General features: G+C 42.3%; 1 protein-coding gene across 1 annotated transcript in view; it reads right to left on the bottom strand.

Annotated features, from left to right (window-relative positions):
* Positions 1–23,848, bottom strand: part of klf7b (Kruppel like factor 7b) — a 64,667-nt gene that overhangs the window by 19,914 nt on the left and 20,905 nt on the right. The window contains exon 2 of the mRNA XM_076747581.1: positions 5,053–5,704. Within this exon, the coding sequence (XP_076603696.1) occupies positions 5,053–5,704 (652 nt within the window). The remainder of the gene's footprint in view (positions 1–5,052; positions 5,705–23,848) is intronic.

The following is a 23,848-nucleotide window of genomic DNA, read 5'->3' on the forward strand; positions in this document are numbered from 1 at the left end:
CACACACACACACACACATACTCTGTCGGAGGAATGAAGCAAGGCCAGCTTGGGCCTGACGCCACAGCAACCATGACGCCAGCCAATTATAGCACAGCAAGGCAAGGATGCGTGATAAAGTCACCTAGCAACTGAGAGAAAGAGAGAAAGGGGGGTGGGTGAGAGAGAGAGAGAGAGAGAGAGAGAGAGAGAGAGAGAGATTAACAGGCATGGACAATCAACCAGCCACCAACCAATTATGGAAGAGTGTGATGCAGTTGCTTGGCAACCCAAACTGAATGAGCAAGTGGAAGAGAGAGAGATAGAGGGAGAGAGAGAGAGAGAGAGAGAGAGAGAGAGCAGGTTGGAGGTTGGATTCGGTGGGTGTACGGGAGTACAGAGGTATACATGTGTGTGCAGAGGTCTGGGGTTACAGCAGGGTTTTTCCTGAATCCACATGAGGCTGTGGTGGCACCTACTGAGAGTGGGGGTGGGGCGGGGGGTTGAAGCCTTGGAAAGTCAGACTCAAGCTGGAGTGGTCATGCCAGTGGTTTTTCATGTTTTAACCTATGAACTACTGATCACATAATTATACTTTACATGTCAGGCATCGCATGTGTGGAATACTGCATAAATACACTTAAATGTATGACAATGATTTTTTTTTTTGTTTTGGAGGCATCTATTGGTTTCCAAAATCAATTATCTCATGAAACTTGCCTCAGTTACATAAACCATCACAGTGGACATGAGGCCTGCATTCATTTTTAATTAATCTAAAAACTGTATAAAACATTAACTACACATGATTTGCAGTCAAGGAACTGCTAATTATCAGAGAGCACCGTTAGTGAGGATGTAGCATTATTTGATGGCCGAATGAAGTAAAATGGATAATATAAAATGGTTGGCCATCTAAATCAGTCATGACTTTCAAAAGGTACGAATGTTCATTTGCAAACATTAAATGTCAGAGGGTGCAGCTAAATGTCATCCAACACTGTGAACTGTCAGAGGTTTGCACTGCTGATTTATGGCTGTTTATGGCTTATGGTGTTAAAAAAAATGCCCCACTACAAAAACCTAAAATCAGTTTGTGTGACGATGGTTTAAATTTGGATGTGCGGCCAGCTGAGGGGTTTGGAGAATATTACTCCTATCAAGTTCAAATATTCTAATAATCTGCATCTTTATCAGCATCTTCTTCCCTGGACATGTTTTAGCCTATTAAAAAAGTATTTTACAAAAGAAGGGTAAAGAACAAAAATCTTCTCTAAGTGTATTTCCCAACATGTCCTGAGTATTCCTATGAGCTGCAGTGTTTTGTATGCACATCCAAATATTGTTTTAGGTCCATTTAGCAACTGTAGGAAAAGCTGCCTGCACACTTAGTTGATGCTCCCTTCCTTATTAAGTACAGCTAAGCCCTTTCAAAGACAAACCCTCCTACACTCCTTCCAAAACAGCTCATCTATTCTGCTATCTTAGGTGCCAAGTATGTAGTTAAGTATATTGTGTTGGACCGCTGCTTGAATAACAAGGAGGATATAATTATTAGCCATCTACAGTTTTTAGAGATCCGAGCAGATAAAAAAAAAAAAACACGCATAAAACCAGAAAACCCTGGCTCTGACTCAAAACAGCTCTGACTGGGTACTTCAGAGATTTACTGAATTAATCTGTACATCTATTAATGTTACAACTCATCCCTAATTGAACATTTTCATTTGAGAAAATGAACCTGACTTCACATCATCACTGCAATTCAGAGGAATTGGTTTGGATGCAAACAGAGGAATATTATTGCCAACAATATATGGAATTGCAGCACATGCTCCTGACAGAACTCGCTATAATGATGTTTCTAATGGCCTCTGTGTGCACAATGTGACAGTAAGTGTATTGATGCTGTGCAGGCTTTCTGCAGTTGCTCCTCCCTGTAGTCTCTGCAACGTTAATCCCTCCCTACATGTATGTTCAATGATTTATGGTCATAATAACCCAAAAAGAGGATTAAGCTAATTAAACCACAGTGCTGCGCTTGTAGTGAACACATCGGGAGGGAATACTCCGCCCCCACATTTATACCACACACACACACACACACACACACACACACACACACACACACACACACACACACACACAGAGGAAGCTGCAGTGTCTTCAGGGTATCTTTATTTTTCAGTGAATGTTTCTGCCTTTAAAAGCTCATCGCTGGTTAACATGACTCGACTTTAGAATCATCAGAAGATTAGAGATACCGCAGCTAGCGGCCAGGCTATCAGAAAGCTAGCTGCTCCATTCTGGATTAGCTATAATAAAGGTACAGTTGTGGGTTCCCCCGGCTATGCTAGGTGCTGCCCTGGAATGTAATGCTATACTTAAAGCCATGCGATGGTCGCTGGGATCATATAAGCCTGTAACACGCTGGATTAATGATGCCAAGGTTGCTAGTATTAATACAGTGGAGGTCTGCAGGCTATGTACTGTAATCCTGGTGAACACCAAGGAAACTGCCAACAGTGGATGATGATGACAACCAGGGGCCATGAACCACTCAAGATACTGTAAATGATGCTATGGTTAAAGCTAAAGTTGAATAATGCTAGCTTCAGGTGGCACCAGTCTGCACAGGCCTCATGCTGTAGATAAGTGATGGATTCAGCCTCAGGTAGTCAGGGTAGACATTTTGACTTGAAAACAGATGAATGGATTCCTATGAATGTACAAACCTGTGGTAGACTGGTTCTGGTCACTGTACTGAAGTAGCTCTAAGCAACAATCAAAATAACATCCAGTATGAATAAATACTTTCCTTTTGTGTGTGTGTGATTTTGCTTGCCAATGAATGTGGACCTTGGTTACCACCTAAAAGCACGAAATCATTCTTTTGGCCCTGCTCAGACGGTGGACAGCACTGCCTGAAAAAACATAGCCCCTTCATTGATTCCAATCACAACTGAGGGTGTGCACAAAGCAGGCTGCAGCGAAAAATGCACTTGGCAATGAAGTTGAACTGAAGGTGCCTCGCACTGTAAAATATGTACCAGCACATAGATTACTTAACTAAATGAATGCCATATCGCTATCATTTACCTGCCAAATGTTGCGACCAATGATCAAGGGATTGTCTTTATGATGACTTCCCAGAATTATAAAATCCTTCCTCACAGTACTGTGAACCCCTGTGCAGCGTATTGATTAGCCTTCAACACCTCACCACTAAGGGCCTTACTACCGCAGTCCTTCGCGTTTTTTTCTGAATGCAGGCCTGTTTTTGGTCTGAACACAGGGAAAATCTTTCTTTTCATTTTTCTTTGGACTTAACGCTTCTTTGATTGGTTTACTGGTGAAATCTGCTAAAAAGTCAACAACACTTTCTTTTCAGTTCCTTTGTATGTCAAACAAGAAAATTATGAATAGTTTGACTTAACAAGATCTACAGCTTGCTGTACAGATTTAATTGTAGAATTGATTAAAAGGTCTTGGTTCCATGTGTTATGAGCGATAACATGCTCAGAAAAATGGAATAGGCGGTTCCTTATTGAGTAAACTTCTTAGCACAGTGGATGTAAACTTTCTGGCTGAGTTCAGGTTTTTCAATTCTGTTAAAACTCACAAATTTGTCATAGTCTGCATAAGTCAAATCCTTCTTCATCTTCTCATGTGTCTACTTCATCAACCCAAAGCCAGCCTCCACATGCTATCACTTTGGAAAGCTCACAGCAAACAGCCCCTGGACACATTAGCTTGGTGTGTGTTCTGTCTGAGGGTCACTGAGAGGGCAGCTGTAGTTAGCAGCTAAAGCTGCATGTCAGACCCAGTTGGACACGGCTGAATTCGCAATGTCATTTACGACCAGCCTATCAATCATCAGGCAATTACTGAGGCAGGGCTTTTTGGCACTGTACTGGTACCAAGAGTCATGAGGAAATTAATAAATCTAGAGGATCATTTAAGAAGTAAAAGAGGAAAAAGAGAGGACTCAGTCTCTTATAAGGAAAAATCTGATGTTTTTTTTTTTTTTTTTTTTTTTTTTTGCAGTTTTCTCCAGAAACACAACCCACTCATGAAGTGAAGTATCTTTTGTGTTATGTACAGCATGTGCTGGATTAGCCTCACTCAAAGCTCCAGGTTTAAGCATATTATAGAAGTTACTACATCTTGTTTAACAAATGTGCTGACAATGTATATGGACATTGACCCATTTTTCTTTATGTTGTTTCTGAAACCCAGCATTTCAGGTTTGAAATGGAACACAGACTACGAGCAAAAATGCTGACTCTCAGCTTCAGTTTAAGTGTGTTAACAGTCCAGGACTGTGGTCACTTCTATATATAGGTCCCTAATTTTAGGTGATAGAAAGTAACTGGAGAAGTTGAAAAGCTGTATAAACCTGAATAAAGTAATCATTTTCAATATCTGAAGTCTCACGGACATCATCAGAGGCTTGGTATCTTCCCTTCAGATGCTCTGTAAGGTCCGAACCACAGCTTGTTTCAGGGCTCTTTTGCCTGTGGTCTGGTCTTCAGCAGTGAAACACAGAATCATTTGGATTGAGGTAACGCTTCTTGGTGAGTCAACTGGACAACCAAGAAAGCTCTCTTGGTTTCCATGTCTGCATGTTGTTCTTCTGTATTGTTCTGAATCTTGGGGACCTGGGGCCCATTTGACACAAGCAATTTGTGACCCTGCCTAAACACAGATCACAAATGGTGGTGGTGTAATGTTTCAGAGGTGACTTCTGCTCACAAACTGCAGACAAATTTGAAAGCCCTAGCAGGTTTCTTGCATGATCATGCATGGATCACAGAGAAATTATTTTTTAGTTTTTTTTTTTGATCAGCAAAAGCAGGTGTCATGCTCCAAATTTGGTCAAAAGGGCCCCATGTGTAAAGGGCTACAAGTCCCATCCCACAGTGTCGATGGGAGTACCCTCCAATGATAGCTGGAAGTCAACGCCGTCACCTCATAATCACTGTGTCATTTCAAATTTGAAGTGCTTGAGTGCAGAGCTGAAATAATCTAAAATGTTACCCTCTTAATATAGAAATGTAATGAAGGTCTTACCTGTATGAGTCCTCTGATGTGCCTTCAGATGGGAGCTCTTGGTGTAAACCTTTCTGCAGCCATTAAACTGGCATCGATGGACTCTCTTTTTGTTCTCTGGTACGTCTCCTCCCAGACTTCCTCCTCCTCCCTGCTCACTGTCACTGAGGGCTCCTCCTCGGCTTGGCGGTGAGGGTAACGCCCGTGCTGCCACCAGCTTAGCTGCCCCTATCCCCACCTTCTTTGCCACAAGTTTGAGCGTTAGTGTACCATCTGCCGTCGCAGTCAGTGTTTGTGTGGGTTTGACGAGGTGGCGGCCAAGCTCTGGTGATGATGGCGGTGTTAGGGATGTGACAGCGGCGCTAAGCTGTGCAGCACTGACTCCTGCAAGGACTTGGTCCTTTGGTGTGAGGGTTTCAGTCCCTGCTTCTGCTTGGGACTTGCTGGGGTTCGGCACCTGGAGGATTTTGGTCTGGACCTTGGGGAGAGCTACCAGTAGTGGGGGAGGGCTGGGTTGGTCAGGGAGGCTGGGGAGGAGGGGGTCCATCAGGTCCTCATCACTGTCACCACCATGCATGAAGGCCGGTGTTAAGAGACAGTCCAGCTCCTCATCAAAGAGCTCTGAGAGTCGCTTGGGCTCTGTCTGTAGATACCGCTCCAGCTCTAGGCATGTCTGCAAGAAAAGGAAGCAAATGGACACGAGTCAGACATACTATAAATCCACGCTATACATGTTAGTTCAGTGTTTCTTACTTAAATCCAGTTATATATGTATATATATATATATACAAGACGCTGTATAACTCCAGGGTTTAACACAACTCTCACATGCAGTATATTATCTGAGGTAGAACACTGAAACCACCATTGAAACCATCCATTGATTGGTTATGAGCGTTTCATGGCCCAGTGATAAAAGTCCGGCCTCTGTAATGGCAGGAACAGCATTATCATTCTTCTCTTGTTGACTTTGCATGACTTTCCAGGGTTTCTGATAACCACATGGAGGTGTTGGTTTAAAGCTTGCCTCTCAAAAAATTCATTTCACTTAAATGACAAAACATGTTACTAATGGTGCCTTCTAATATGACTCATGTGACAATTAAAAAAAAAACCACTCACACAAATAGGCTGCCGGTAACACTCCTTTTTTTCTGATCTACCTCCTCTATTGTTAAGGTCTCGTAAAGGGAACTAAAGCTAATTAGTTAAACCCTCCCAATGGAGTTTTGCTTTGATCAAACAAAAAACTAATTCAGCATTTCTCACCAAAACGCACCGTATACCTTGAGGTCTAACAAATGTGATGAATGCTTTTCCTGCCTCATGAAACATCTGCAAAACTGATTTTTCTTAAAAGCTTGAAACCTGTGTTGTCTACATTCATGTTTATGAGCGAGCAGTCTTCCTTTTTCTGTCTTTCTTGGCACATTGCTGCATATCTTGGCATGTTACCATCACCTGTAGATCAGCGGTATATCAGTGTGACACCACTGGCAGAAATGCCCACAATAAGGACAGAGAAAGACCATGGTGGTGGTTTTAAGAGTCAAATTTGGACTGTTTATTGGGTAGGAACAGCATGTATGTTGTATGCACAACCATCCATGTTTGCTCCCCATTGTAGGCTTTTCACAAACTCTGTTTCCTAGTCTATATAAATTCCAACACCCACTGAAGACCTTATATTTCTGCAGCTGCTGTCCATGTCACCTGGCACACAGCAGTCCTGAGAGAAGAGGGATTTAGTCTGTGATTGATAGTTGCTGCCTGGCCAAGCTCTCAGGAGCCCTGAACTGTGGAAGCCTTGCCTGTTTCCCTCTGCTCACCCAAATCAACCAGCCATGGAAGTTATTTCGCAAGACAGAGGAAGGAGGGCGAGCAAGATGATGGAGGGAAAGTCAAACAAAAAAAAAAACAAAAACAAAGGAGAGGGAAGGTAGATAAGGAGAGAGAAACAGGGAAGCAAGGCTCTCTGTAATTGTTTATTCAGTCTTTTTATAGAGTTAACACAGACATCTGTGCATTTCTTCAACATCTATACGCTTCCAGCTTTTGGCAGCAGAGCAGCATCACCACAGCGTTTGGTCTGCAGGCCTTCAGTGCCTTGGTCAAGGGCACCTGCCACGCTACCTCAAGGGGTTGGAGCCAGAAACCTTGCAGTCATTGACCCAGTTTTCTAACCTAGAGGCTATAGCTCTCCTCTCCAAGAGTTCATGTTTTCTGTAATTCCTGCCACCCCTCACCTAGAACTACCAACTGCACTTTTGAGGTCTACATGGGACTGTTTAGTCGATCCAGCTCCTGCTTTGATCTCTCACACCTGCACCGCTAGTTTTTATCGACATTCTGCCTCATCCCACAGGGCAAATAAGGCACATACAGCTGTTATACCTTTTAAAAGTTACAGATTTTAAAATGAAGGGAAATCCTTAAAACCTACACTGGAGTGAACAAATCCTGTGTTCATAATGTGTTTGTAATTTTGTTTTATTTTATTTTTTTTTAGAGAGAGGAAGAAGGAAAAGACAGCAGGCCAGTCCACACCACTGTAACTGTCCACTCAGCACTTTCTTTGCAAGCTACCTGGCTCCAGCACTATCCTGCAGCATAGTGCCTTTACTGTATCTGCTTGGAAAGTGAATGTCCTCTGTTTGGCCAAAGGCCTTTGGCAGCTGAAGCTTCTCGTCCCGATCCTCTGGCTCTTTCCACCTCTGCCATCAGAGCAAATTACAGCCATCATAGAAATGTTTTTTCTTAGCTGCAGCTGGTTGACTTGGTCCATTCAGACAGGCCAGCGCCGGAGCTTTGCTCTGCTCGGCCTCAGTGACGAGACACACAAACCAACACATTTAGTCTGAACATCTGTTGAGTGGTGATAAGCTGAACTTCCCTCTCTCTCCTTTTTTGCCTTTCTTCTTCCCTTTAAAAGAATGTCTTTCTTCCTAAGGATGCTCATTTGCATATGAATATAAATCAAAGATATCTCTTCAGGGGGTTACACTGCTTCATAAGGAAACTTGAAAAAGAGAAGCATGTACTGTATGTAGAGATTGCACAGATGTGCCCAGTGACAATATGTACTGCAAAGCCGATACTACTGCTGTGAAGAAAAACTTCTGGTTCACCCTTTGTCCAGATTGTTGCTCTGATTTGTTAGCACGAGTATTCCTTTCAGTAATTGCTGTGTGTAACACATTATCTGGTCAAGCATGCTATCGGAGGCTATTAGATCTCTGTTTTAATTAGATCAGTCATTGCTAATGCATCTAGAAACCAGGCTTTTCAGTTCAGTTGCTGAGATCTGGGGTTTACAACACAATCGGCTTACTAACAGCGTCTGAAAGATATCGCACGTCCAACCAACAAACATGGTTCATGCAAATAACAATCCTGAAGTTAATACAATGAGAGGTATTGTTCCAATATCCACCTCATTATATCAGAGAGGATATCATGTTCATAGGAAGTGTCTCCTGTTGTAAATCCCTGTGTGAGATATAAAAATCTGCATGTAACCATTACAGCAACAGTTGAGCATTGAGACACGTGTATTGGAAACACACAAGTGATAAAACAATCGAGTCTCAAGGTTCACTTCGAAGCTTTGTCTGGAGCTTTTTTTTTTTTTGGAATTGTTTCATCTTCAGTGGTGGGAATAATGACCATAACTACACTAATACAACCAAAACTTGGAATGTTCCATTCTTTTGTGCCACTGATTTCTACGGAGCCCAAGAGGAAAATGTTTTTGTTGGGAGCAAAAAGGAGCCACTTTTCTCAGTCTTTCACAAAACTTTTGCATTTCTTCTCAAAAATCTAAACACGAAGTCCGTGTACATCTGGGAAATATTATTCACGCTATTATTCTTTATTTGATTTGTATCTTGTTTTGCACTGCTACAGACTGAAGATACCATGAGGATGTAAAGGTCACAGAGAGGAGTACTCTGATGTGTAGGCCATGTTTCTGGAGATTAAGCGAAGTGTTTCTCAAGATAAAGGGAAACACATATAAGAGGTTTTTTTTTTCCTTCTATCTAAAATATTTGTTATGCTTCCCAGGGCTCCAAAGGATTACAGTTTGCCACTGTACTGTATGTGTTATATACATTATTCATAATCCTTAGACAACAACAGCACCATGAATATTACTCCTCTTTGATACAGTAAATACAGCTTATTAGTGATTTCTGACAGCATACTGTATCATTGTTTCTCTTGGACTAGAAAACAAAAATAGAAAGGTCTGTGTGTCTCCTGGCGGGGGCTGGACTGATGCTGAGGATTGTGGGAGGTGGGCGAGAAGGACAGAGGGTAGAGAGAGCCCGAGGCTGTGGAAGAGGAGCGAGCGGCGATCAAACCCACGGCTGGCAGTGAACGCACCGCCTCTGACATCACACATATGACCTTCTCCTTTGTCTGTTTCTCCTACACATCATGAATATCAGGTAACAATGACATGTATGGCCTGCTGTGTGTGTGTGTGTGTGTGTGTGTGTGTGTGTGTGTGTGTGTGTGTGTGTGTCAGTGGCTGCTGGATAACAGCTCAGACTGATAGCATGTGTAGGGCTCACCTCCTGTCCCCCTGCTCAGTCCCACACCATATGGAGAAAGGTCACATCGAAAAACACACACATACACACACCCACGCACACACGCACGCACACACACACACACACACACACACACACACACACACGGGCAGCCAGTAACACTTCTTTTGTGGCTGTTTTTGAGTGACTGTTGGAACATTTCAACATAAAACTATCTCGGTTGAATCATCGGTACAAACAATGAGACGCTGAGCTGAAGAGAATCGGCTTCACTGACAAAAAGTCAAAGGTACGAGGCAGCGGGAACGTAACCGCTTTAGGACCGCTGCCAGCAAGACCACTGCAGTAAGAAACATCCAATCAGTGAGCTTCAGATTCTGTTGCTGGCAGCTGATGGCGGGCTGAAGTTAGAGGTTAATAACATAAAAATAAAAAAGACACGATGCATTCGCGTCACTTTGGCAGAACGGGATGAACGGGAAAACCTTCTGTTATTCCGAATTGCGAGCGTTTGTGTTTTATTCCAAGATAGTTGCTACTGTCGATCTGCTGTCACATCAGATGAACAGGCTTTCAGCGCTTTGTTTCATCAAGTTACCTTTGTTCATTAACAAGCAAAGCCACAGAGAAATAGTGGAGAGCTCTGTTTTAATCAGCTGAATCGACTATGTTGGTGTTAGTTTGGGATTTCATCTGTCAGTAACTGTCTGCATTTCATTTTTCAGCCATTTGGCCAGCAGTTTGTTATCACCTCTGTCCTACATACTTTAGCCACCAGAAATTCCAATTTCACTGACTCACAATACAACTATGAGGATGAGTGACCACTGATACTACCTCTAGCATTTAATATACAAAACTCAGTCTCTACTGTTTAATCTGTGTAAGAAATCAGTCGTCAATACAGACTATGATTGATTTCGTGGTTTTCAGGTTCCTTAATTTAATTGTGTATTTGCACTGGTGGTCAAGGTCAAACAGCGTCAAAGCGGCACTGCTGAAATTCAGAAGTTCTAAATGTCTATATGCAAACTATATATTTTGTTTACTTGTAAAACCAACTATGTTTGCGTGTGATCGGTTTGTGGATATATTTCATAGACATAGCTGAAGATAAAAATAATGGAAAAAGTCTGGCTTGTCTTCTAACATCCCCTGTTCCCTCAATGAATGTTTTTTCCCTTTTTATTTTGAGTGTTTGATTTAATATCTCAGCTAAAATAGCTGCCAGTGACGTGCCAGTCCTGCCTCTGTGTGTGTGTGTGTGTGTTCTCAGCCTGCTGAGGTCCATTAATAATGAATGCAGAGAGCAGAGGGCCCTGGATGGAAACGCTAAGAGCTTTTGACAGACAAAAGATCATCGAGGACGACGCTCAGCAAACAGACTGAAGTGGGTTCAGCAGGAGAAGCTCCGTCTGTGTTTGGATGCACACAGTTATGTGACTATTATTACCAACATTTCCATTAGGACAATGGTGAAATTAAGCCATTTACGTAGTTCTGTAAAGTGACGCGTCCTATAATGATCTGCTTCACATGTTATTACCACATAAAGGACTGACTGAAAAACACGAACATCAACAGCTTTCCATCTACAAATATTTAGATTCTACAAAACCTTTAAAACCTTCAGTCAAGAACTGATTCGGCCTGTCTGAATATGTCCTCCACTGCTCACCAAAGGTTTTTTTTTTTGCAACTTCTTGATTCTGCATTGTTTATTTTTCATCTCAGTTTAATTGAAAAGCTGAATTTGCTATATCGCTGAAGACAAATTTGATATTTCCACAAGTGATGAGAAGACTGATGGAAGCGGTCGTCTAATGACGGGCTGTGACGCTGAACAGCTTTGCTGAACTAAGACACAACCGGGAGAGATTTAAGTCTGCTGTGGTGTGGACTGGAGGACAGGTCACAGAACTCACCCCAGAACGATTCTCTACTCACGTGACATTCAAAACACACAAAGCTCGGCACAACTCTCATTACAACTCCTTACACTTCTACACAAAGCTCCGCAAACACAGAGCTCTGCCGACAGTGACTTACAGCAACACCAGCTTACCTCCCGTGCTGTCGGCCACTTTAAAATAATTCCATGCTTATTCATGAGTTTCCATATAGAGACGAGCGACTCGTCCTACTCTTAAGATTAAGACATCTGTGTAACGTCAGACAGAGCAGCAGCAGCTCAGCCTGAAGAAGATACATGGTGGGAACTGTGTGATGTAAATGTCAGGTACACACTTAGAGAAACTAAAATATGCCTTTATGTCAAAGAATGGGATTTTTGCTTGTGACAAACTGAACAGCGATGCTGTACAGCTACACGTCACGGACGCAGAGTTTTGTTTTTCGCTCACTGCTTTTAAATGCTGAGATCCACTCTGACATCAGCAGCCACAGTCAGTTACATGATGAGAGACAACTTGTCATTTTGGGAAAAAAAAATCCTCAGTTTGAACACACTTATAGGAAGCACTCCATCAGCCATCAGATCCCTCACCAGTGTGCACTGTTATAAAACAGCATGCTCAACTGGAACCAATCGCATCATAAAATCTAATGGAGCTTTAAAACCAACAGTTCTGGGTAATGAGGTTTAATAATTATTAAAAAGAAAATTAACAAGCCTGAGTTTTCCTTTAAATTTCTTCAACATCTGCGTCCTAGAACAAACCCTGTATGGTGGACTTGAATGGAAATGGCCACATTTTGTGCCTCTACAGTTCAAAATGATGGTAATCAGTTTAAAGTTTCTGGAATTTGCACTTTGTTGCGAAAAAGAGGTAAAAACAGTGTTATATTCCTTTAAAGAAACTACGTGTGGACACGGCATGGCAGGTATCACAACCACACAAACGAACACTTCAGTGTGGGTTCTGCATTTCCTCACATTTTCTCCATTCATCGTCACCATAGCTGTGCCATATTCATGTGACCCCCCTCACTGAATGCAACAGAAAACTGATGTTCCAGTATTTAGAGTCAGTTTCCCCTCAAACTGCCGTAGAAAGCCTCCTTGTGAGGATCTCATCTCCTCGAGTCTAATCCTTTTAGTTTGTTCCTGTCTCTCTTTATCTGTGTGTGCATTAGAGTGTGTTTATTTTCCCCCACATTATACAGCTTTTGGCTTCAAATTATGTTTTTCTCTTTGCTTTCTCGTACAAATAGGTCCTAATTAAAGTGCTTTGGCTTCCATAAACTGCTCTTTGAAGCTCTACCTCTTGATGGATCTCGCTCTCTCCACACAGCGGGCTCTGATGGCTAATTAGCCACTCAAAAGAAAAGGCAAAAAGAGGCTCTTTATTCAGCTAATTTGCTGATGTGACTGTGTACATGGCGGATGTGTGTGTTTGTAAGAGTGAGAAGAGCATAATGACTTTTAACTGATGTGTGTGAATATGTAATGCCTCATGCTCGGGAGTGTGTACAATATCAAACGGGTGCTATTGGCAGCGAGCTGCTTCCTTTATGTCTGAGCAAGCATCAGTGCGGCAGAGTGCGTTTGGTGCTTTGTTACAAACTGAAGTGCAGTTTGTGTGAAGCTTTCTGTGAAGATGCTGGAACTGTTTGAGTTACTGCAGCGGCGTCTCTGTGGAGTCTTACTTATAACTACATACCCTGCAATCGGATCAAAATAACATGAAGCCGGATGCATTAACACTCGGCTTCAGCACCTCAGGTTGTACTAACATCATCTTCTCCTTATCTACGTGGTGTCAGATTCACCTAATCATTTTTAGCTCACATTTAAAGTGTGAATTGTCTAACTTATACACATTAAAAGTCAGGAGAAATGTTGTTGCCGCTACTGGTTGAAAGAGCTCATGGAATTTAAAAATGCTTGAAGCAGTGACCTTTCTCTTGACCTTTATTTATAAGTGGAAACAGACAACTTTTCATCCTCCCTAGTGTTGTGGTATTAATGAAACACAGGAAACGCTGCTTTTGTTTCCGAATTTCAGTGACAAAATGATCATCACCACTTTGGAAATAAGAGAGAGGAAAGAAGCCTGTTCACTGAGGAGGTGAAGTGAAAGTAACTACAGCAGAGGTTGCCATCAGGGTGGAGGGGGAGTAGAAGAAAACATTAGGAGGAAGAACACAAGTTCATTCATTCATTTAACCTATAATAGAGACATGGAAGCAGATAGAAATACGTTAAAGCCAAAAAACTAATCTATTGCCAGTTTAATGAGGAAGTCAATGCCTTAGAAGAACATCTGGAAAAAGAGCTGAAGTACCCAGCTGTAGCTTTCTATACTTAAGGTGAGCGTTGACTCATCTGTTCGTCTTTATTTTGTCCATAATGCAGTTGGATCAGAGCCAGAGCAACACAAACAGCATCAGTGTCTTCATTCATAACACTCCATGAAACACACTGCATGTCTAAATGTATGTGGACGCCTGACCTCTCCACTGACGTAAATGTAAAATCTTGTGTCGGGCAGATTTTGAAGCCGGCTGCAGGGATTTGCTCCCATCCAGACACAGGAGCATCAGTGACACTGATGCTGGGAGGTGAGGTCTCGCTCACAGTCGGTGTTCCAGAGGTGTTGGATGGGGCTCTGTGCACCACCAAACTGGGAAAAGCATTTATGGACCTGTTTGGGGACACTGCCATGTTGAATCAGGACACAGCCCTGTGTGGTGAAACTGCCCTAGACCAGCTGTACACAAGGACAGGGATTTCCAAACACATTTGACCATGCAGTGTAGCACAGCAGCACACTGTCTCATGCAGCCTGAACCTCAGCTTGCTTATGGACTGCTGCCATTTTGGAGACACCAGTTTCCTCATGCCTCCGCTGCACTGGTTCCAGAGGCAGCTGCAGTAATGAGCCAGAATCATCCTGCGGGGTGCCGACAATCTCGACCTGCCTCTGCCTTCCAGCGCTGCCACTGCTACCGCTTCCAATTCCACTAAAATCCCTCTTAACATTGCTCTGATGTGGGTATGATCATCATCAGCGTTTCTCAAATGTGTCACCGAGGTGCAAGAATCGGAGATTTTATATCCCATCCAATTAGCAAATAGCAGCTTCAAACATCAGGGTTCCTCACGCAGGTCCTAACAAGTCTTAGAGGGTCTTAAATTATCTGAATTTGAGTTGACAGTTTAAATATCCTTAAAAATGAACTGAGTAAGTAGTGTGGTTTGATTCAAAGCTGAAGTATATTTTCATTGCTATATTCTATGTGGTTAATTATAGATTTGCTACCTGCCATCATTCTGTTTCATGCAAACTGAAGATGCACAATGTTCTCCCTTCACCCTGGTTATAAAGGTACAAACCACTAACAAAAGCTGCTGTTTGGTGCATGGATGGAGAGAAAGCCAGCTTTGCAGACAGACTACAGCAGCTAATCTCATCAATGATTGGCTCCCTTCTCTGGTTGAACTCAATAAAACCAGCTGCTGATCAGCTGTTTAGGTGGAGTTACAAAGAAACAGAGGGATGCAGAGTTAAGGGAACAGCAGAGCTCATCATACCCAAACGGCACGCAGACAGCTCAGTCTCTTAACCGTTCAGCTTTAATGCATCACTGTTTCATCTGTTTGTACAGTGATTCGGAGGAAAATCCCTTTCGCTGCACTGCTTTTGGAAAGAAACATGTAAATGCTAAAGCTTTGATAAGCTTATACAGAATCGGAGCGTTTTGTCATGTGCTGACTTCAAATTGAACTTGTGAGGGGAAGTGGAGTACACAGTATGCTTGACACTCAACATTAAACACCACTTGTCACATGTGGCGATTTCTATTATTGTGCTTATTAATGAATATTCTGTTTGATAGTTGGAATTTCCAGATTCCAATTTTCTCTCACACGATCAAAAACTCCTGAACACTGGCGATAAGGCCGAAGCACGCCGCAGGTTTGCCTGATAGACAAAAAAAACGCAATCTGCCGGCTTTGTATGGCGCTCAGTGACACAGACGCTGAGACAACACAAACCCCGCTGCAGTGACGGGGCCGACAGCGTCTGCGTGCGCCGTCTGTGTGTTCAGGTATCCTCTCACTCTGCCCTTAATTGAAAAAGCAGCACCGCAAACAGAGGAGAGTCCTGTGGGGTCTGATGTGAAAAGCAGGACGAGGTTTCAATAAAAGAGGTTAATGGAGACGAGACCCGACGGAAGAACGAGGCAACACCACAGATCTGACGGGGGATCAGTCTGGAAAAACTGAACGCGGCTCAGACTGGAGCTGCAGCACATGTATGTTTTCATCAATTGTGGATCTATCAGTGATTTTTTTTTTCCGATTAATTTAGGAATTGTTTATTTATGTGCCGTTGATTTATTTTAATAAACTATCATTCAGCTAATAGTGTGAGTAAGAGTTCAATCAGAATTAACCTGAATTCACATACGTTTTAAGGCTGAGAAATATCCAGAAATATATTAGACTTCTATTATCATTAATAACACCAGTGCCAGAATACGTTAATTTTTAATGTTTTTTTCTTCAGGCTCTTTTACTTTGACAGGATGGAAATTCAAAGGACAGTGAATTTTAGGAAGCTCTTGAACATTTTGATATGAGCAGTCCTAATGAACAGTTCTTACAACAGTCCAAGAGCCCTGACTGAACCTGCGACTCCTCAGACACTCGACGTCCTTCATTTCTGAGCACATGTACAACCAACCCTGTGAGCTAAAGCAGGACTGAGGTAGCCATCATGCGTGTGCTAACTAATCTGGTGAGGAGTACATAAATCAGAGCTTTTCATCTTAAAATAAGACAGCTAGAGCGAGAGAGACACCAGTTTAACAGCCAAGAGCCTATTAGAAAGCAGTGAGCTCCAGAGAACGAGAGACAAAGAAAGATAATCAGCCAATGAGAGCGAGAGTACAGGAGCCACTGAATGCACGAGGAGAGGAGGCTCTGAACACACACACACGCACACACACACACACACAGAGCATCACCTCCGACCTCCAGCCTCAGCCAATGAAATTTTAATCAACAGTCTCTGATGGAGGAGAGCACTCAGACTCTCCTGCTGTGTAACTGCTCTCTCTCCCTCTCTCTCCATCTTCTTTCTGGTCTTTCCTTCCTTTGAGCATGCCCCCTCCTCCTCCTCCTCCTCCTCCTCCTCCCTCTCACCTCTATAAACACCTCCTCCTCCCTCTTCTCTTTTCTCTTCATCACACACATTTCGCTTCCTCCATCCTCGTTCACAAAGCAAAGGTCACCTGCTCCTCTTTCTCCTTCTCTTTCTTATTCACTTTCTTGCCTTCCTCTTTCCCTCCTTCTCCTCCTCCTCCTTGTGGTTTCTTAGTGAAACAGATGAAGCATTACGTCACTGTGGCATGGTAAACTGTAGAAACCATTTTACTGCCTAACAGAAAAGTTGTTCTTAAAGATAAACATTCAAGTCCAGCTGACTGACCCTGATTCACCGTAAATATTCAACCACCAACTGTCCGTCTACTCTACCCAGATGACTGCTTTCTCTTACTTTACAGTCTGCATATTGTTCATTTAGTTGGGACACTGTGTAAAACATAAACATGTCAGATTATGATCATCTGCTAATCCTTGTTGACATGTACTCAACTGAAAACAGCACAAAGTCATATATTTAATGTTTGACCTCTTCAGCTTCATTGATTTTCGTTAATATCTGAAGACTGGGAAAGATGTGGAATGCTCCAAAAACACCTGTTTGGAACATTCCACAGGTAAACAGGTTGATTGGTAACAGCTGATAGTATCATGATTGGGTATGAAAGGGGCATCCTGGAAAGGCTCAATGGTTCACAAGCAAGGATGGAGAGAGGTTCACCACTTTGTGAGCACATGATTGGATGAAATATATTCTTACAGTCGGTGTTTATTTATGTTTTACAAAGCATCCAAACTGTTTTGGCTTGTAATATATCACATTGTGGAAAACGTATGAAAATCATCAACCTCACACACTTAACACATCTCAACACATCATCCTGATATGATTTCACAGTCAGTAAGCAGTGATGTTGAAGCATTGTGCAGCCAGTATTCAATTAATAAGTGAGTGTTTGAGCAGCAGCTGAGCTGAGACGCTTCTTCTTTACTGAGACCTCCACATGTTAATGGTGGAGTTGAAGCATTTGTGGAAACGTGAATTAAACTTTTTTTAGAGACGAATGATTGAAAAAACATTTTGGAAAAAGCTGCAGAAAATGTGTCTGTGTGGATTTCACTCATTCACTCTTCATTTCCGCCTCCTCCTCAGACAAAGCTGTGACAACACATTATCCAGAACACACTCACTCACCCTCGCTCTCTCTCTTTCACACACACACACACACACACACACACACACACACACACACACACCACAGATGCACACACATCATTTTCACTGTCCACGGTTATTAAATACAAGGACATAAAATTAATTAACAGCTTAATCACTCACATGCATACACACACACACACACACACACACACACACACACACACTCACAGAGCGAGAGAGCTCTAAAAGGACAAGGCAGGTACGGCCTTTTAATTTGAAGAATAATTTAATAGTGCTTAACCAGGCTTATGGCCATTCTCTCTCCCTGTGTGTGTGTGTGTGTGTGTGTGTGTGTGTGTGTGTGTGTGTCCTTGCTATTTCATTAACTGGCTGAGATGGAGGGATTGAAATCTGTGGCAGAATCATCTGTTCCTCTGTCTGTTGTGCTTTCTGTTAATGAAGCTACTCTCTCCGTGCAGCTCTCTCTCTCTCTGTAGGTCATTTGTCATGTCGGACGGCCTGTCCTCCACCGTGAGGCATTTGTCCAGCCAGGAAAAATGATGGGCTAGCTATTCACTCATCACATCCAGACAGTGAACACAAACACACACACACACACACACACACACACACACACACACGCTCTAACCTTTAAGCCAGCTTGTACATGAATGAGTCTTTCTATAAATGCTTTTAGTGTCACTTGCTCTTTGAACTTCTGTCATTTTAATCTAAAGGACAGATGCAGGTGCAGCGTATCACCTACATTACGTTACGTTACAATATGAAAAATAACAGCAGTTGCCGCAGTTTTGCAAATATTAATAATTAAAGAATCAGCTGAAAATCATTTTCAGTCTGAGAGTGTGTGCAACATGTCCAAAATATTGTTTTCCAGTTTTCTCCTGTATCCATTACTGCTGCATATTGACTCTCAGCGCTTGAACTTGAGCACAGTTTGAAAGTTACAACCTTGACAAAAGGTCGGATTCACTGCCGACTGCATTAGGCAACGTTCTTGTGCGACTGTTGCTCTTGAAATGTTGGGTTTATTTTCTTAACTTAACCATTTATAATAATTCAGCTAGCCACTACAATGATTGTTGATTGTTCAATTGAACAGGTTCCAGTATTTAAATAGCTTAATGTGAACTAATTACTTCTCCCGCCAGCTGGACTCTTATCTACTTATTATTTGTAGTTTTTGCTGTATCTGATTTCAGTATTCTGCTACTATGCCTCTGTTTCCCACAGGGGTCGTTAAAGGTCTGATTTGAGGAAGTGTTTGAATCCTTCTTATCAATGTTTTTCTTGTCCTGTAAACACAGTTTTTATCTGACACAGTGTGGCTGAGATACTTGAAGCGCTGAGTGGTTTTCACTCTGAGTGCTTTTGATCACTTCTATTCACATGGCAGTTTCACAGCCCCAGACAAAACGCGAACTTTAAACACTTGACTGTAGGAAAACCATTGACTCGGAAACTTCAGGCAGAGTAAATGTGAGAGGTAAAGAGACACTTGTGCAAAGTGTAATTCACAAACTTGCATGCTGTGGATTCTCCAGGAGGGGAAGCTGTTCATCATAAACAAACATGCACCACCAACAAGAAAGTTAATCAGTTGTGAAACACGTCGCTATCTACAGGCAAGGAAAGTAAAGCTGTCGGCTGACGAACCACAGCATCAAACCATCAAACCTACTAGCGGCTACACGTGTGGTTTAGGTGTGATGACAGCGCAACTGTTCATCTGAAAACAACACAGGTATCTCCTAATCAGGTTAGCAAAGACCTGCTAAGTATTTTTTCAAAAGTGGCTGTCTGACTACTCAGGTTAGAAGCCTAACATACATGCTTAATCACATATCCTGAAAAATAATAGCAAATAAAACCAAAAACATAAAGACGAAACCATGAACTCACACAGGCAAATCTCAGCCATTCAACAAAAAAAGGACACGCTTGACTCTAAATGTGATCTTATGAATAAATGAAACTTAGCCTTCGGATGGCGCACACAGGCAGTCACACCGTTAACACACTGGTAGGAGAAGTGTGCTTGTTGCTATTAGCATCTTGGGGAAAGTCATATTTTCAGCTGTAACAACTCGCGGTTTGATATTGTAAATACTTTATGTTTTCATAATTTATGTAGCAAGCAAACATTGAAACGTGCTTAAAGAAGAGACGTTTTTCTTCGCTGGCTTTTGAAAAAGATTTAACAAATATGGTTCTGCTTCAAGGTTTGGTAAAGAAGCATTAAACTCTCATCCACATTAAATCAAATCACTCCAGGATATGTGAAATAATTACCAGTGCCCCTATTACCACTGAGAGTCAACACACCAAGCATCTCTGCACAGTGTTCAACAAAACCAAAGCAATGCTGCTTCTCGCAGTGAAAAACAGGCATATGCTCTTAGCACAACAGCACAAGCTAAATGTGTGCTACCTGCGTAGCACCTCAGGGTCCACTGAGCCATTAGAGCTACACATTGAAACTGCTGCTCTAACCACTCAACCATTTCATTCAAGCCCCTTTCTTTCTCTGAATGCATCATGAGAAGGAGAGGAGAGAAACTGTACTACCTGATTTGTTTTGTGCAAACTAAAAATATACTCTACCGACTGTTGCGACAACTCTCTGAGGGAACCTACAGTAATGCAACAGAGAGAGTGGAGAGGTGGAGCGTCTGTGTGTGAAACAGAGCAGCATGTATGTATGACTGTGTGAGAGAGCTGTGCAACATCGGCGTTTATGGGTATTTTCAACTTCCTACAATAAAAATACAGGCATTCTGAATGATTTAAGATCTTCTGGACTTACAAACCATAAATCTGTGTGTCCAGAACAACTGGATGGATAGATAAGGCCAGCCCAGCCCATATACAATAAATGTCTGCATCCCAGAAAACACCTCAGTTCCAAATGTCAAAACTCATCCAACATCATATTTCATGTGTCACAACTGAGGGAACAAAGGTCTGTCTGAAGCTTTGTGTACAGCATGTGGTCATCTAGGCAGTCAGTAAACTGTTTTTTGTTTTTTGTTTTTTTCCAGACAACAGGCCTGTCATGCTGAAGTCTGCCCTCCTTCTTGTACCTCCTCCTCCAAAACAATTTCCATTAGATCAGGAGTCATGCCAATTATAGAACCAATCTGTCTGAAACCCTGTTACTGAGAGACCACAGCGTAACGCCCCGCTACCGCCAGCATTTATGTGTAAAAGCGAAATTTTGCCCCAAAATTGATTGGATTGGTCAATTTGCCGGCAGTTGAGTTCAACCGCAGTGACCTTTGAGAGAATGGAAATTCAGAGATTCAGAAATGATGAAAGATGCTGCATTAACCATATCTCAACATCCAGTTTTGTTTAACCCCGCCATGCCCTGCCATTTTCCCCTGTTTCCCCATGGTTCTGTTTCCATAATGCATCACTAAAAGCCACTTGAGAATAAAAAGTATGAACGGTCTGCTCACTGGTTAAATGTGTCTGGAGTGACATCATAAATACGGGAGGGGATGAAGGTCTTGGTGAAAAACCCAGTCTGCCCAACATGCTTTGTTGTTGGCCCAGGTCAGAGCTTAACTCATTCTCTGGCTAGCAGCAGGTAAATTTCGCTCATCTATGCAGCACTCACCGGCTATGGGAGCAGCTTATCTCAAACTTGGACAGTATACCTTGTAGTTGGGTCACATCAAAGGTGGACTCACGTTCCAACCACAAACCTGCCGCTCCAGAATTCATTTGTAACAAAACCACTTCTTCTCAGGGGTCTCAGTGTGGTTGATTTGGTCTGCACCTGAGTGTGATAGAGATGTTCAGACTGCCTGAATAAATGGTACCAAAGGGGAAAACAAACCAGAGTCCAATTCAGCCGGACTAAAGAACAGAGGTTGTAAAACGCCTGGTTTACAACAGTTTCTAAAACAGAAACCATGACCACCTTGACTTCGTCTTTTCAAACACAACATGAACATTTTCTGGCCACGTCAACAGGAACACACATCTATTTCCTCTCAGGTCAATAACTGAATCCTTGGTTTTACTTGTGTTTAGACTGAAGTGGCCAACTTTATCTCTGCAGGTCTGATCTTTGTCATTTAATATCACACCCTCAAGGGTGGAGTCATACAGAAATATTGGACAATGAAAGGACATTCGGTCACACCTGCAGTCGGCTGTGTGAAAGGTAATCAAGAAGGTAATAGGATGGTTCCACTGGGAGCGTCTGCTTTCATAAAAATAATGTCAGACTTCATTATTCAGGCTGACATACTGAGGTCTGCGGGATCCCAGGTGACTATTTGAACTGATATTAGTCTTTTACTCAAAACGTCCACTCAGTCACTTCTGTCCACCTTGCATACGGCGGGTATGATGATTTTTGATTGACAGCCAATTTATTGCGTAGTTGTTCAGTCTGTTTCCACGCTGATCAGAATGACACAACCACAAGTATTGTCACTCAGGACAGTATTGACAAAAACAGGCGTAACCCTGTCTAAAGCTAATAAGCTCATATCACACACACACACACACACACACACACACACACACACACACTCACGCTCACACTAACCTCCCATATGAGGCCTCTGTCCTCTCTCTCTCTTCCTAATTGACCATGAAAGTACCCCATAAATCGAGTTACTGCATTGTGCCTGTCTAGTCATATAAAAGTGCTTTAATGGTTTTGCTAGGAGCTCTGTTGGGAACATTAGGCAGAACTCTCCACATTCATTAGCCCATTAGCCTGTTTCAATATTGACACTGTCTCATTTGTCCCCTCCCCTGTCTGTCAGGGCCGAGACACTTTGGGACCAGGTCTGAAATCTGCCCTCTGGCTCTGCTTTGGTGTGGATCAATCGGTGCCGTTTCACCGTTTGCTAACTGCTTCAACAATATCGCTTTGGGAAATGTCTTGAAGTCGAATAATGGTGAGGAACCAAATGAAAACCAGTCATGTTTTATATGTAGCAGCTCGGCTACTTTGCACAGTTCCATGCAGTTTAATCGTATAATTACAAAAACCTGTTGCCCATAAAGCTTAATTCATACTCATGTTGCGATTTTAAGTCCCCTAAATTGTCTTAGAAATCAATTGTTCCATTCAAAAGTTAACCCCTAGGAACTCGAAAGTATCTAAAGAAAAACCCAAAGCTGAAGTGTGGTTGAACACAGCACCGTTATTCACAATCACTGACTATCAAAACAGCAAATCCTTCTAAAACAATTTCAAACACCAGATTTCCATTCAGAATTGGAGAAATCAGATAGAAATGTGGAAGCTGACAGTCACACCTCGTTATGCTGGTGTTCTCATCTCAAACTGAAAATGACCTGAAGTCAGATCTGACAAATCTACAAACTAATTTTGCTGTTCTTAATGTAAGAATTATTCAATCCACTTTATTTTATATCCAACAAGAAATCCTGGGTTTTCCAAAACTGTCAGGGTGAATTTTGGGGAAAACTGTCTAAATGGATGCACAGGACAGCCGGAGTTTTTCCATGTGATGGAATGCTGCAGGCATAACACTCGGCCCTCCTGGGTTTAATATTCTATTCAGTACAACGGGCTCATCGTTTCAATGAAGTATTGATCAAGCACATAAAAAACATACTCTTCTTGACCCTCCTTGTATGTGTACTGCATTGTCTATGCACAGCATATCAATACATATATACTTCACTGTTTCTATATAAATACATAGCATATACAGTATATACACAGCAAACTACAGTGGGAATCTAAGGGACCATCGCGGTTTGAGCTGCTAAAACCATAGAAAAATAACTGGTAATAATCCAGGACTGCTTATTCTACCCAAGGCAAGTATCAAGGCTAGCATTTTAAATTTGTTAAAGCTCAGAGCAGAATGACTTTGGCACACCTATAGACGGAGAAGAGCATGGCAACAAAAACTCCTGCACACTATCCTCCACACTATGCAATCAGAAAAATGTATTAATAATGACGTTTGTACAGGGACCTTCATAACCTGAAGGTCCTTGTCCCTG

This window comes from Chaetodon auriga, chromosome 13 (assembly GCF_051107435.1).
Source record: "Chaetodon auriga isolate fChaAug3 chromosome 13, fChaAug3.hap1, whole genome shotgun sequence".
NCBI classification, from domain to species: domain Eukaryota; kingdom Metazoa; phylum Chordata; class Actinopteri; order Chaetodontiformes; family Chaetodontidae; genus Chaetodon; species Chaetodon auriga.